General features: G+C 39.3%; 2 protein-coding genes across 2 annotated transcripts in view; one reads left to right on the forward strand and one right to left on the reverse strand.

Annotated features, from left to right (window-relative positions):
* LOC308099084 (E3 ubiquitin/ISG15 ligase TRIM25-like) overlaps positions 1 to 15,351 on the reverse strand; it is a 228,588-nt gene that overhangs the window by 55,745 nt on the left and 157,492 nt on the right. The gene's annotated exons all lie outside the window — the stretch shown is intronic.
* sult3st1 (sulfotransferase family 3, cytosolic sulfotransferase 1) lies at positions 13,492 to 15,273 on the forward strand. Its single transcript, XM_080447697.1, has 6 exons — positions 13,492 to 13,652; positions 13,780 to 13,985; positions 14,065 to 14,191; positions 14,361 to 14,455; positions 14,563 to 14,734; positions 14,952 to 15,273. Exons 1-6 carry the CDS (start codon positions 13,511 to 13,513, stop codon positions 15,083 to 15,085), a joined length of 876 nt encoding a protein of 291 aa, XP_080303823.1. The 5' UTR covers positions 13,492 to 13,510; the 3' UTR covers positions 15,086 to 15,273.

A 15,351-nucleotide genomic window follows, 5' to 3' on the forward strand; every position in this document is an offset into this window, starting at 1 on the left:
CCTTTGACTACAGGCAATGACTCCTCAAGATTTATTGTCAAACCAAAGTGACTTAGGCCTTTTAGTTCCTCCATGTGTTGTTTTTCCTATCAAAAAAAATAATCTGCCTGTCAAGCTGGAAAGGCACAGGCACAATAGGCTTAGCTTTTTGCAGATTGTATTGATTGGCACAAACCTCTCTTTGCCTGTACAGTATGACCTTTGTGTATTAGGGCGGAAGCTGAGCCTTGCTGCAATACACAATGTACTCAGTGTCATCACACTTGATGATGACCTGTGTGTTTCTTGGATAGATGGATGACATGGAGCACTATCAATGCCTTCTAAATCGGTAGTTCTCACACTTTCAAGATTTTAAAAATAGCAGATGTACAAGCTGTACATCTGTACACAGCATGGCAGGAAGTGCTGCGCTGTGAGCTTGTAGATCTGCTATTTACTTTTGAATAGCCAACACTAAAATCTAAAATGACACAGATGTTTTAATCACGCATCAATCAACTAGGCTCCACGCTGTCCTTTTCGATGGTTATGATTTATTCTGCGTCTTCAAAACTGCTGGCCAAGATGAGTTTGCACCTGCAGGAAATGTGCTACACAAATACAATTGACTTGACTTGTATAATAGATGTGAGCTGTTATTTTCCTTTCGACCACTCCTTTCATGGTGTTTTGTTTTTCCTTGACATGACCCTGATCTGACACTAATATATCAGGGATCATGTCAGTGTCACAGTTCCTTGGAGCCTCCCTCATTCCTTCAGAATGGAACAGGCGTCCTGTATATAAACTACTGGGGAGTGAGTTGATGAACATCAACAATGACAAGGAGATTATCCAAACCGAGAGGATAGAAAGTAAGTACTGTATGTTCAGCCTTCTGGTTACATTTACAGTTAGTTATGAATATATTTGAGCTGTTTCAGTCAGTGACTGAAAACTGTATTATTTTGGCAATACAGGCACAGGTCATTTGCAATACCAAGCCAACTAAGCAGATTGCTGTCTGGAGTAAACTCTAGGGAGTCATATTGAGAGAGATTCTTACTTAGGATAACACAAAAAATATTAACAGTATTTCACAGCATAATTACACCCACAACTTGTTATTGGTTTGACAATAATGTATTAACGTTTTAGAATTTTTATTTGAGATTGTGTAGCGCAGCTATTGTCAAAGTGGGGTAGCACCCCGGGGGTTGATGATCAAGGGGTTATGCAAAATAAATCTGTGATTTACCTTTGAATAGCTGAATGTAGTCTGAATATACTGTAAATGCTTGCACAAAATTATATTATCACGATGTCTAATATTTAAGGGATAATATTCTTAAATTATCATTAGGGTACACAATCACTGACAATCTGTGAATTGCACAGGGTTGTTACATTTTGTTGGAACATAATCCTGCCTAAACAAGCCATTATTGTGTTAAAACAAAGAAAAATCGAAAGTGATAAATATTAACTGGACAATGTATCTCATCTCTCTTCAAAAGATTTTTATAATTTGATTTTAGTTCATCCACACAGCTGATAGAATGGATAGATATGACAATGGGATACAACATGAGGACAAAGAGCGCAAGCAATCTCTGCAGCGGTAAGTTTTTCAGGATGAAAATTATTTTAATATCACAGGGTAATCAAGAGTGAATATAAATAATTCAGTAATATGCAATACAGTATCATGATTGTTCCAGGGAGTAAAGGGGTAAATGTGAATTTTCAAAGAGGCAGCTGTTAGATTTGACAGAATTGAAGCGATTAATTAGGTAGAGATGGTAACTGAATTTCCGGATGTCTGTGATCCTTTCAGACAAGCTGAGCCCAGTGACGTGACATATTCACAGATTGAACTGAAATATATGGCCAAGAAGGGTGAGCAAATAAAAGAGATTAAATGAATATGAAATATGATTATGGTGCAAGTTATGGATTGTATAGTGGTTGTTTTTAACACAGCCCACATTAGGTGTGTAGACTGTGTACACATGGGTTAACTAACTAACTATGTGTAACTAACTAAGTTGTCACTCATGCACATTATGAAACTAGAAAGGGAAGCTCAAATCTCCACCAGGAGGCACGGCCCAAAAATAATACGTCCATCAGACAGTGTAAGCGGTAAGTTTTACACAATAACATCACAGAGGGAGTGTGGTGTCCGGTGTGAAGTTGGTCGGATCGGTGGTTGTGTAGAACCCCCGTTCAGACCGATATGCCCATATAAGGGCAGGCCCTATATGGGCATATACTAGTGATGAAAACATCCCACACTGCTTTACAATGGGTCCGCGGCCAAATGTATATCAATTTAGGGGTCCCTGGCATGAAACAGGTTGAAAACCACTGGTCTAGACTCTACTTGGAGCATTGGCCAGAGTGTTGTAGGGAAGGGAGGGACCATTTGATTCTGAGTAAGATGAACTGCTGCCCTAAGGAGGAGGAGCAAAAGGGGAATAACCTAACCAACAAGTTGCTTTGCATATACGGCACACTGCACCTGAAGGATGTAATCTATTTGTCTCAGAATTTATTTTCTTTTAAGAATAGATTGTAGTATTTTAGATAGTGCCATTGGGCACTGAAGGTTTTACTCTAAATTTTCATATTTCATATTGACATCTAATCTCTTCAAAGAATTATTCTCATACTTCTATTTTATCCACACAGCTGATAGAACGGATAGACATGACAACAGAATACAACATGAGAACAAAAAGTTCAAGCCATCTCTGCAAAGGTATGTTTTCCAGCTGATATCCATTTTAACATCACAAGGTAATCCAGACAGAATGAAAATTTTAAAATAATAATAATAATCTACGATGGGCTCTAGTTTAACATGCAACATTCAGAAATGGGATACCGTTGTTGTAATTGGTTGACAACCAGAAATGTCTGGTGTGCTCGAAGTTGATACAATGCTGATTACATTTAGGCTTTTTAGTAATGAAAGTATCTTGTTGATTCAACAATTATTTTGTAAAAATAAAAAAATCCTAAATACCAAATTTCTGTCTGGGATGTTCTTTACAATAGATTGTAACTTAGTTATACCATTAGAGTGTCAAGGTTTCTGTCTGTCTGTCTGTCTGTCTGTGCTTAAAGAAACACACACACACACACACACACACACACACACACACACACACACACACACACACAGACACACACACACACACACACACACACACACACACACACACACACACACACACACACACACACACACACACACACACAACACACACACACACACACACACACACACACACACACACACACACACACACACACACACACACACACACACACAGACGACCGACGGATGGACGGATAGATGGACGGACGGACGGACGCACGGACGCACGCACGCAGACACACACAGATAGACATACAGGCACAGAACAGTAATTTCAGCCTACTGGTCTTCTGGCATAGCAGAGATAACTTGTATGCAAGTAGAAAGTTTGACCTAAAGATGGCCTTGGGGAAAGGCCATTGGGTCAACAAATTGAGTACGTGCCACGTATTGAGAACATGAAGGTGCACAGCAAATTCCATGGCAATCCAGCCAGTAGTATTTGAGATATCTTGTTTGGGATTAAAATATGTGCAAGTGTAAATTTGGCCTAATAGTGGTGCTAGAGGAAAGGCGGTACAGTTATTTTTTCTTTTTTTCTCACTTCATAGCTACTTTTAAAATGATTTCAGACAGAAATGTGATATTGTCATTTGATGTTACAGAGTGGAACTGCAGGAGACTTTGTGCCAGTATACCTCTGACACCCTCTGTCACATTGCCACGGTGAGAGAATTCTGTCTGTCAGAAACACAATGGAGGAGCGACAGGACAGCAGAGAAGAACATGATTAATGACATCAAAGAGAGAGCAGATAGAATCAATCTGAGCATTGGCCATGTCACCAAGTCCAACGAAAGAGGCAAGGCCTTGGGAGAATACATGAAGAGCAAGACGACCCTGAAGAAGACATCATATAGAAGACGTGAGGATCTGGAGAAGGAGCTGGATGTGGTTCTTAAGGACACTATTGGAGGCTTGGGGATGCTGAACAGGTTTGTGGATGCTGTGGAAACACTGGCGGTCACCTCTTTGCATGTGTTTGTGGAGAAGAACCAGGTTTTACAGTTGCCAGAGGGGACCAGCTTGAAGAGTGTTCAGGCTGTCATCACTGCTGCAATCCAGATCTGCCCACTCCTCCTGCAGTTTAAGAGAGAAGCTGGTAGCTTCTTCTCTCCCAGCCTTCATAATGTGGAAGTGCATTCAGTGTATCTTGACAAATACATATGTATTACCCAGGATATCTGTGACATGATGGAAAAAAGGTACATTAAGCATGATGATGATCAAACTGCATTTGGGTTTCAAATTATACTTTTTCTTCTTCATTGCATTGTCAAAATGCATTAATTGTGCACAAACCAGTACAAAATATGCAAAAACTAAGTAGGCTTGTCATTCATAGCTCCATCAGAGAATTTCAGAAGATGAGGAATACAAAAGTCATGGTCCAACTACCTGCAGATTTGTCTGAAAGTGACATACTCGATATGCTCAATCGTGTCAAATCGCTCACTGATATCAGGTAAGTTTGACTCACTTCTCAGTGGACTAGAAACATTATTAATGATCCATGACTGTTGTCATATGGATAATCTAATCATCATTAATGAAACTTGCATAAATAAAAGTGGCAGGTTTGCTTAACCACTTTAACTCTAGTGTCCCTATTCTGGGCTTGTCATAATAGGCGAAAATTGCAGATCTACAACTTCACAATGCTTGGCATTGTGGTGCATTGTGAGCTTGTAGATTGGCTACTTTCAGTTGACATATAACAGACATTCCTAATGATGACAACTCCCTTAGACAAATACATGAAAATAAGTTTTGAAGTCTCTGTCCATCTTGGGAGGCTAGGGCAGAGATGATCACATGAATCCTTGCATCCCTATTCTGGGCATGTTAAAATAGGCTTTAACTTTCGTGAAATTACAGCCCGGTCATTGAAGTATATAGCGTTTAAGTGGTTAAACAGCAAACAGGCGCCGAGCGTCTATTCTGCATTCAGTGTTTTTAGCACCTTGTGCCTCCAGCTTCGGTGAACACACTACCAAACATTTCAAGTTCAATCTCATGATTTATTTTAAATATTTTCCCCCCATTCTCTGGCAGGATGGACCAGCACTTTAGAGTTGGGTTCTTGTTCCAGGAGGATTCCTCCTCTGGCTTCGTCAGGGAGTTCAGCGAGCGTCAAACAGGAATGTTGCAGTTTCTAACTGGACTGGAGAAAAGTGCCGTCCAGCTAGATAGGATGAAGAAGGGTGCTCAGATCTCCAATGTAACAGGTAGCACAGTGGGATTAGTTGGAGGCGTGCTCTCCCTTGTTGGTCTGGCCTTGATGCCTGTAACATTTGGAGCGTCCTTAGCTCTAACCACGACTGGGATTGTCTTAGCAGTCAGCGCTGGAGTCACTGGTGCAATCACCGGAGGCACAGAGGTCGCAGTAAATACTATACGAAAAAAGAAAGCCAATAAGATATTTCACAAATTCATGGAAGATGTGAAGAGCCTCCAGCAGTATCTAGCGATGGTGTCCAATAAAGCAAACACAACACTAGGAGAGGATGAAGTGAATGGGGTCCTGATAGGGAAGATCATTACAGCTACAACAACTGCTACTGCTATTGGAAAAAGCATTGATTTTGTAGTTGATAGCACCTCTGCTCTGAGACCAAGGGTGGCCTCAGAATTTCCAGCAGGGGCATTTCCAGCAGGGGGATTTGGCCTCCCAGCTGCAACTCGATTTGGTTTCATCGCTGTGAACGCCTTTTTCATTGCCTTTGACATCATGTTAATCTACAAAGATAGCATGAATCTGGCTCTAGGCAGCAAGAGTGAAATCTCACAGTTCATCCGAGCCAGAGCTTCACTGTGGCGTTCAGAGCTGGACTCATGGAAGAAGATCCATGACTCTCTGAGTGACAACAGGCTGACATCAGCAAAGAATAAAATTATCCTTGAACTGCCGTTTTATTCATAAAAATCCTTAGAAAACTGATATAATCTCTAATTCAGTGGATATATACACTGAACAAGCACGTATTGTGTGATCAGCTGCAACCAGTTAACGTTTGCGTTTGAAAATTTGGGACTGAAAGGCTGGCTGACAGACAGGGTGACATTTCTGGCTTATACTAGCTGCTGCATGGTCCCAGCTAATTAAACAGTAGCAAACAGTCAGTTATTTGACAAAATGTACAGCTACAATGTTGTGACATTGTGACTTCTTCTTATTCTAAAATCCGATTTAGACTCCTCATGATGAATTCTTGCACAAATTGAATTGAAGATGATCTGTGATTCTCACAATTCCACTGTTACCAAACAACATATTGTAGTCCATTTGTGATCAAACTATCATTATATTATGTTGTCATCTAATCTTGTATAACTGTTGCCATTTGGAAAAAAAAAATTCATGTTAAGTATGAATCAAATTAAATTACATTTTGTGAACATATTTTATGCCAAGAAGCATGTTTGGTTGTTTGCTCTACTGAAGCCGTAACAATCCCTTCAATGTGTCTTTGCTGTCCACATATGTTTTAGTGGTTTAGCAGCACCATCTCTGTGTATCTTAGGACACACGATGTTATTGTTTGTCATAAATGTCGACAATTGTCCATGCATCAAGTTACAGCAAAAGCGTGCATGGGAATGCACACTTACCTTAATGTTGATTAATGTAATCTTTCCCTGTAAAATTTAACTTGTAAATAAATAAATAACTAATTTACCACACACCCACCCTGAATGTTATTGCTCAGATTCATTTGCTGGAGAGACGGGGAGACGCCTGTTATTGAACAAATACTATTAGCAATCATTACTATTGCAAAATATAGCTCTTTAACACTTACATAAACAAGAATATATAACTTGCACCACCTTTAAAAAGCTAATAGGAAAAGCAGAAGTGTAGAAGGACCCTGTGGCTCAATCATAATGTTACTAATGATTTATAGGTCATGTGTGAAGGCCTAGTATTCTTAACTACAAAGTACTTTCAGCATTGTTATAGTCTAAATACTTTTAATTAAAAACAATGTTTTGGAGAAAGATTATAAAGCTCTTAAAGAAGTAGTAGTTCTCAGACTGTTATGCCATAGGACAGTATAACCTAATCCAAAAAGAAGCAATGTTGCCCAAGAGGTTAGGTGATCGCCTATCCTCTTCAGTTTAAGTGTTAGCATGAAAAGCAGTCAGATATATGAACACACTGAAGGATTCTGTGATTCAAGGTGTTAAATACCTAGATGAAGATATACATTTTATGTTTTCAAGCCTGCCATTTTTGAGTTCAGCACTTGGCTGAAGACACCAGGTTGTGTATTCAGCAACTATGATATTTTGGTAAAACATTCAAATCTATGGCTAAAACTAACAAGTGTCTTTTAGTGTAATGCTTTAGTAATGCATCCATGTGATGTTTTCTTTATATTTACATAATCTCGTTAGACAAATAGATGATCGAAAAATGGTTCCATGAATTACTGTCAGCTCAATGAGAGACAAAAGCCTGAAAGCTAAGAGCAAGGTGCTTCATTGTCTCCATGCAGAATGCACCAGCTAACACATTGGCTGCCAAAGACGCATATCTGCGTTCTATTTAATTTCTCGCCTGGCTGCCAAAGACGCAGATCTGCGTTCTATTTAAAAAAAAAAAGAAGAAAAAAAAAGTTTTTTTTTGTTTTTTTCGTTTTTTTCTTATTTTTAGACCCAAAGACCAAGGAGATATGATATATCAAAGATTTAAACTCCTATCCACTTCATTGTTAACTTAAAACTTAAAAAATCTGTATCTCGGCTCCTGAGAATTTTTTTTTTCAATGAAAAATCTCTGGCAGTCTACAGCAAAAATTCTGAAATAATTCTGGCAGGGACTTAATTTATGACTCTGATCAGAAAATAATTTATTTGAAGAATTGTTTGTGGTATATAAAGATATGTGTTAAGAAATTGACATCAAAAGGGTTAAAAGCTGATAAAGAGTTCAACAAGAGAAGAAAGGAAAACGAAACTTTAGGAAGGACTGATAACACAGCACCTTACAGTAACTGCTGACACCACACCTGTGAAGGGGTATAAATGGACTGAAGGATCCTACAGGTCCCCATAGAAAGCTTTAATCTGGGTTCTGATCTCTTCAAAAGATTAATCATACAGACTCAAATATTTTTGTTCGATTCTATCCACTCTACTGATAACATGGGTACATATGATAAAGGGGAACAACATTATGGAGATAAAAAGAGCAAACGACCTCTGCAACGGTAAGTCTTCAGGCTAACATTCAGTGTAACATTAAAGGTTATCCAGAGAGAGAGAGAGAGAGAGAGAGAGAGAGAGAGAGAGAGAGAGAGAGAGAGAGAGAGAGAGAGAGAGAGAGAGAGAGAGAGAGAGAGAATAATACTATAGTATGACAGGATGCAGTGAGTGTTCTGTCCTAGCCTTAGATCACGACTATATCGTAGATCATGTATTTAGTCTGACTTTTACTTTCGTATCTACGAGGGTCTTAGTGACCACCCCCCACCTAGTTTGCACTGAAATGTCACCAGTAAAGCTTGCATTTCTCCGAACATGTACAAATGCAAAATTTAAGGTGTTTACCCGCTTTCCCCAAATGTTAACTAAGTTTCCGAAGTATTTGTGCAATGTATTAGTCTATATATTTTTGTTTTAATCCCGTCTGTGGCCGATTCTATCGGAGGTTAGTGACGGGGCGCATCCGGTGAAAGCCAGAATTACACTCAATGTAAACGGCAAGTAAACGAGAGAGGGGGGGGGGGATGGCGTACGGCCACAGGCGGGATTAAAAGTTAAAACACTTCTTTATTGAAACATATGGACTAATACATTGCACAAATACGCAAATACATGTTCGGAGAAATACGGGCTTTACTGGTGACACTGACATGTCAGGGTAAACTGGGAGGGGTGGTTGCTCTAAGACTATATAAAAATGTCAAAATCGATCAAATACATCTACGGGAGTCTTGATCTAAGGTTAAGTCCCTGTCTTCAAAAATGGTTTTGATTTGGTCACCAACACATCTTTGCCACCAGAATGTTCCAACTCCAATCAAACAACCATGCATAATAATAATGTTATAGTATTATTATTAATAATAATAATAATAATAATTAATTATTGTTATCATTATTTATTTGTTACAATGAAATGTAAACAGCAGCTCAGAGCCCTGTCACAGTAGCCAGTGCACTTTAATTCATCTTCTATATAAACCATTGGCTCCATCTTGTGTACAAATCTTTTACAACAACTTCAGACTTCTGTAACTCAAGTGGAGACTGGTGTGGGCTCAGCTCTGTGTTTATTTTACTGCCACCAGTTCACAGCAGCAACAGGTGAAATGGCTGTGATATGTAGAGTATAGCCTATACAGTTATAGACTGTACAGGATTGTTTAAAGTTGAATATACAAACAGCCTATTCAGTATACACGTATTATACTGCAGACTGTCCAGCATGAATATTTGCATATTTGTAAGGCTATTATGTTTTTATTACTACTATTGAATAGTTCTATTGTATTTTATAATAATTATTGTATTGTTATTCACACTGTCTGGAGGTAACATGAAGTACAAGACATTCACTACTGCTAACTGTATTGTATGAGTGACAAACACCAACGTCAACTTAAACCACCACTAGCGGGGCAAAAACGTAAACTGAGAGTTCTTCATGTAGGATTTGGTGTAAACAAAATTATGTGTCATAGCATAAGTGTGTTTAGACCTGGTAGGAGCTTTCAAATGAAATTTTCCCATGCACTTCCTATGTCCTGTCAAATTATTTAATAAAGAAATGTTCATATTGTCATTGGATGTTACAGAGAGGAGCTGCAGGAGACTTTGTGCCAGTATACCTCCGACACCCTCGGTCACATTGCCACAGTGAGAGAATTCTGTCTGTCTCTTTCAAAATGGAAGTGCAAGAGGACAGAAGAGAAAAACATGATGAAGGACATCAAAGAGAGGGCAGATGGAATTGATCTAAGCTTTGACCATGTCACCAAGTCCAAGGATAGAGGCAAGGCTTTGGGAGAATACTTGATGAGCAAGCTGACCCTAATGACTGCAGATAGAAGACTTGAGGAGCTGGAGAAGGAGCTGGATGTGGTTCTTAAGGGCACTATAGAAGGCTTTGAGAAGCTGAACAGGTTTGTGGATGCTGTGGAAACACTGGCAGTCACCTCTTTGCATGTGTTTGTGGAGAAGAACCAGGTTTTACGGTTGCCAGAGGGGACAAGCTTTAAGAGTGTTCAGGCTGTCATCACTGCTGCAATCCAGGTCTGCCCACTCCTCCTGCAGTTTAAGAGAGAAGCTGGTAGCTTCTTCTCTCCCAGTCTTCATAATGTGGAAGTGCATTTAATGTATCTGGACAAATACATATGTATTACCCAGGAGATCTGTGATATAATGGAGAAAAGGTAAATTAAGAACTCATCATAAACAAACTCAAACGTATTCATCATTCATTGTAAAATAGTTTGTGCACAAGGAAAAATGTTCAGAAATTAATCATGATCTTCTCGTTCATATAGCGCTGTCAGAGAATTTTGGAAGATGAAGAGTACAAAAACGGTGGTCCAACTGACTGCGGATTTGTCTGAGGTTGACATACTGGATATGTGTAATCATATTAAACATCTCACTGATATAAGGTAACTATTGAATCAAGATCCAGGTTAGGTTCAGAACTGACTTGCTTTGGCCTCTCTTTGTACAGTAGCTGAGTTTAGGTAAGAGGTGAACACAGCTTGGTCAAGCTCAGTTTGTGGTTCTTCCATCCTCCATTGGCATCAGCTACTTGACTGGAGGACAGAAGATCTATAAACTGAGCTTGGAGCTGAGCTTCTGTCCTCCAGTAGCTGACACTGGGAGGCTATGGCAGTGATTAAACAGCAAACAATAAACACTGATAGGAAAATGTTGGACATGTCCAACACCAATTTCAAGTTGATGAGTTTTACTTGACCTCCTGTCTTTTTCTCTCTCAGGATGGACCAGCACTTTAGAGTTGGGTTCTTGTTCCAGGATGATTCCTCCTCTGGCTTCATCAGGAGGTTCAGCAACTGTAAGCCCAGAATGTTGCAGTTTCTAACTGGACTGGAGGAAAGTGCTGTCCAGCTAGATAGGATGAAGAAGGGAGCCAAGATCTCCAGTGTAGCAGGTAGCTCAGTGGGAGCAGTTGGAGGCGTGCTCTCCATTGTTGGTCTGGCCTTGATCCCTGTAACAGCTGGAGTGTCCCTAGCTCTAACCATGACCGGGGTAGGGCTAGGTATTACCAGTGGAATCAACAGTGCAGTCACCACAGGCACAGAGATCGCAGTAAATAGTACACAACAAAAGAGAGCCAATGAGATATTTCACAATTTCATGGAAGATGTGAAGAGCATCCAGGAATATCTAGAAGAGGTGTCCAAAGCAAACACCACACTGCCAGAGGCAAATCCTAAAAAATACAGCTGTTGTTGGAAAAGGCATTGATTCTATAATTGATGGTGCCACCAGTGGTGGCAAGCTGTTGCTCCAGGAAGGTAAAGCAGTTCGGAATGTGCCCAGGATAGCCTCCGACATTCCAGATATAGGCCAGGCAGCAGCCAAAGGGACATATGCTATCTCTAATTCAGCTCGGGCCGGTCTCATTGTTGTAAATGCCCTTTTCATCGGCTTGGATATCATGTTCATCTGCAAAGACAGCATGAGTCTGGCTAAAGGCAGCCAGAGTGAAGTCTCACAGTTCATCCGATCAAGAGCTTCACTGTGGCGTTCAGAGCTGGACTCATGGAAGAAGATCCATGACTCTCTGAGTGAAGGCATGCTGACATCAACAAAGAAGAAAGTTCACCTTGAGCTGCCATTTTATCAAAAAAGGGAGATGAAAATCTTTAGGGAACAGATCTTACCCTCTGATCCAGTGGGAAATGAAGGGAAAGAAAAGAAAAAGCGTTGCATTATACAGTAGCAAACAGTCAGTAATTGAACAAGATTTAAAATTGCCAAAATACCATATTATTTTGTCATCTGAGCATAAAGTCTTTCATATTGTTTCAAAATATGGTTATATTGTTTATAAATATTTAAGTATATATCACTTTAAATTTTAATGTTTTATTTTATTGTCTTCCAGAGAACATGACTGACTTGAAAAAGATTTGTTTGTGTTTGCAATATTGAAACAGAAAAGCACACACCTTCATAAAAAAAATCATAAAGAATTAAGAATGAATATATATTTTTCAAGAAGATTGTACTGACTGAAATTATGAAAAATACAATGAATATTTTGTATGTGTTGATGCAATAAAAACCATGCATCGCGTCCTGGGATAAGCAGATGTTTCCAATACACGGCTATTCTATTGTCACAAATAGAGGATAGTTGAATGAATCAAGTACCAGAAAAGCTTGGGAATACACCTCAGATGGATAAATTGTCAGTTAGATACTGGGAAATATTCTTGTTCTAATCTACATAGGAATTATCATCATTCACCACCAAAGAGAGAACATCAACTGAAAGGCTACTGTAAGATACTGTATATAGGTCATGTGTTAAAGACATACTATACTTAAGTTTTGAAAAGTGACATGCATGAGGAGGACAGATTACAAAGCTGTCAGAAGACATACAGACAACAGATCTAAAAGCATTAAAAAGGACAAGCAAGCGTATACAGTATCTGGTAGTTTTTTTTTAAACAACTTTAATCTCATGCCATGGGACAGTATAACCTAATCCAATTGATGATATAGTAGTAGTACAGTATAGTGGGCTATATAGCCTACAGTAGACAGAATAGTATGCCCTTTTTCTTTTTTACAGTATGACTTTGTTTGATATAGCCTAGTATGGCGTATTTAAATCACATAGTATTGGATGGCTTTTTCAATATATAGTAATGTAATAAGTAATTGTAGTACCTACAAGGATTGGGCTTGGCTGTTAATACTCACTGGGGTATACCTATAGAAATGGCATCATACATACCTGGTTATTGCTACCTAAAAAAAGCTACCTAAAAAGCAGTGGTTGTCATCAAAAGGAAGTTATATATTGTAACTCTATGGTTGTCTGATCAAGAAGCTTTTACCGGTACTCGTGTCTCCTGCTGTGATAAAAATAAACATCAGAACTGTTTTATACACAAAGCTCGTGTGTGGAGTTGATTCGAGTGTAATATAATGTAGAAATGCACGTGAGAACAATTCACTGTGACCCCAGGAGGAGTTGCCCGAGGACGATAGGCTATACAGTACACATACTGTATCAGTTCAGCATGTATTTATTACTAAGGTCCAAAGTCCAGTCTATGTGGACTGTCATGCACCTATCGTATGTCACATATAGGTTAGCTCTATATTGGTTTTATTCAAAAGTTCCACATGGAGAAGATCACAGATAATCTCTGTAGGTATAAAAACTATAATTTTGCAGTTGGTGCCACAACTGCTGAATACATCGATTCTCTTCAGGGGTTTGGCATTCGTGATGATGACGTCTTTCTCGTCACTTACCCCAAATCTGGTGAGTGAGACAATTTATTTGGACTGGCTGTTTAGTGAGTTGCACTTTTAAGTGCTAAGATGCTAAAATGACCCATTATAGGCTTTTAATAATGTCTCAAAAGCTTTTTGAACATTTTGACACACAGGCACTATATGGACTCAGCAAGTCATCACTTCCATATACGAATTAGATGAAGGTGTTTCTGTTTCCTATCCCAACAACCTGGAGCGAATGCCATGGCTGGAATACATGGAAGGTCGTTCAGATTACTCCTTACGACCCTCTCCTCGGTTATTTGCCTCTCACCTCACCCCGACTCTCATGCCTCCAGGATTGAAGGAGAGGGGGAAAGTAAGAGGACCCGTTGGTCGATTTAATACCTCATGTTCACTGGTGTTGCAGGCTGCTATTTATTATTTTTTAATGGCAGGTTATCTATGTAATGCGGAACCCAAAGGACAACCTTGTGTCATATTACCACTTCTGCTGTATCTGGGCTGATCTGGAAACGCCAAAAAGCTTCGAGGACTTTTTGGAGCAGTATCTGTCAGGGAATGGTAGGTCTGTTGTCACTGAAAGTTATTCTGAAGTATGTGATCCTCTCCAATTAACTGCTTCCAGTCATTTATAATTGTCACTCAAATCTACATTTACATTGACAGTATTAATACCATGTCTTTATGCACTTCTTTACATTGACAGTATAAATACCATGTCATTATGCAGTTGGCGCAAGCTCCTGGTTTGATCACATCAGAGAGTGGCATACTAAGAGAGACCAGTACAACATACTGTTCCTGACATATGAGGATATGATTTTGGTAAGATTTAACAACATGGCACAACCCCTGGTCTCCATTGGGGATATTCAACATACCTACAATTCAAAGTTTAAATTTCTTTCACCCACTGCCCATTTTTCTTGTAGGATCTGAAGACAGCAGTAACAAAGATCTGCCATTTCTTAAGAAAAGACCTCAGTGACGATTCCATTGATCAAATTGTGGCAAAATCTACCTTCAAGAACATGAAGACCGACCCTAAAGCCAACTATGAGTTTGTGTCAACAGAGAGGCTAAAAGGAGCCTTTATGCGCAAAGGTAAACATTTAACTTTCACTGTTGGCAATAAGCCTATGACCTTACACAGATCTACTATCAAATAGCCATAATAGCAACTTCAGTGAGAAAGAAAAGGTTCAACATCTTAAGACACATTGTCAGGACCCATGATTGTTGACATCAGACCTCCTGATTACAGGACTCTGACCCAATACGTTTTGATGCATCATCAGTTGTGATTCTATTGTAATTGCAGGTAAGGTTGGTGACTGGAAGAACACCTTTACCATGGCCCAGAGTGAGATGTTTGATCAGATCCTTCAGGAGCGAATGGACGACATGGATCTGAAATTCATCTGGGACACCGAGTCACAGCAACTGCAACTATAAAAGGAGGAAAATAGTACTCTCCATCCATTCTGAAATATTTTTACTGTCTACTCTACGTGTCTCATTACAGCTAGCTGGTTATTATGGTTACGCGTTAGCCAACTACTCATGTATACGAGATAAAATGGTTTAATAATTTACTTGCCGACATGATTATAGGGAACAATAAACTAATCTCATCTAACATGGCTCAGAGTGGAAAAGTTTTATTGAACACATGCTTCATGGAGGAGGAGCTAACAAGCAATAGAAAATGCACATAAAAC

Source organism: Gymnoscopelus braueri (genome assembly GCF_963280865.1).
Source record: "Gymnoscopelus braueri genome assembly, chromosome: 13".
Taxonomy (NCBI): Eukaryota; Metazoa; Chordata; class Actinopteri; order Myctophiformes; family Myctophidae; genus Gymnoscopelus; species Gymnoscopelus braueri.

Coding starts and splice junctions, on each gene's coding strand:
- sult3st1 (XM_080447697.1), top strand. CDS start 13,511: ATGGAGAAGATCACAGATAATCTCTGTAGGTATAAAAACTATAATTTT. Junction 13,653..13,779: donor CGTCACTTACCCCAAATCTG/GTGAGTGAGACA, acceptor TTTGACACACAG/GCACTATATGGACTCAGCAA. Junction 14,456..14,562: donor CATATGAGGATATGATTTTG/GTAAGATTTAAC, acceptor TTTTTCTTGTAG/GATCTGAAGACAGCAGTAAC.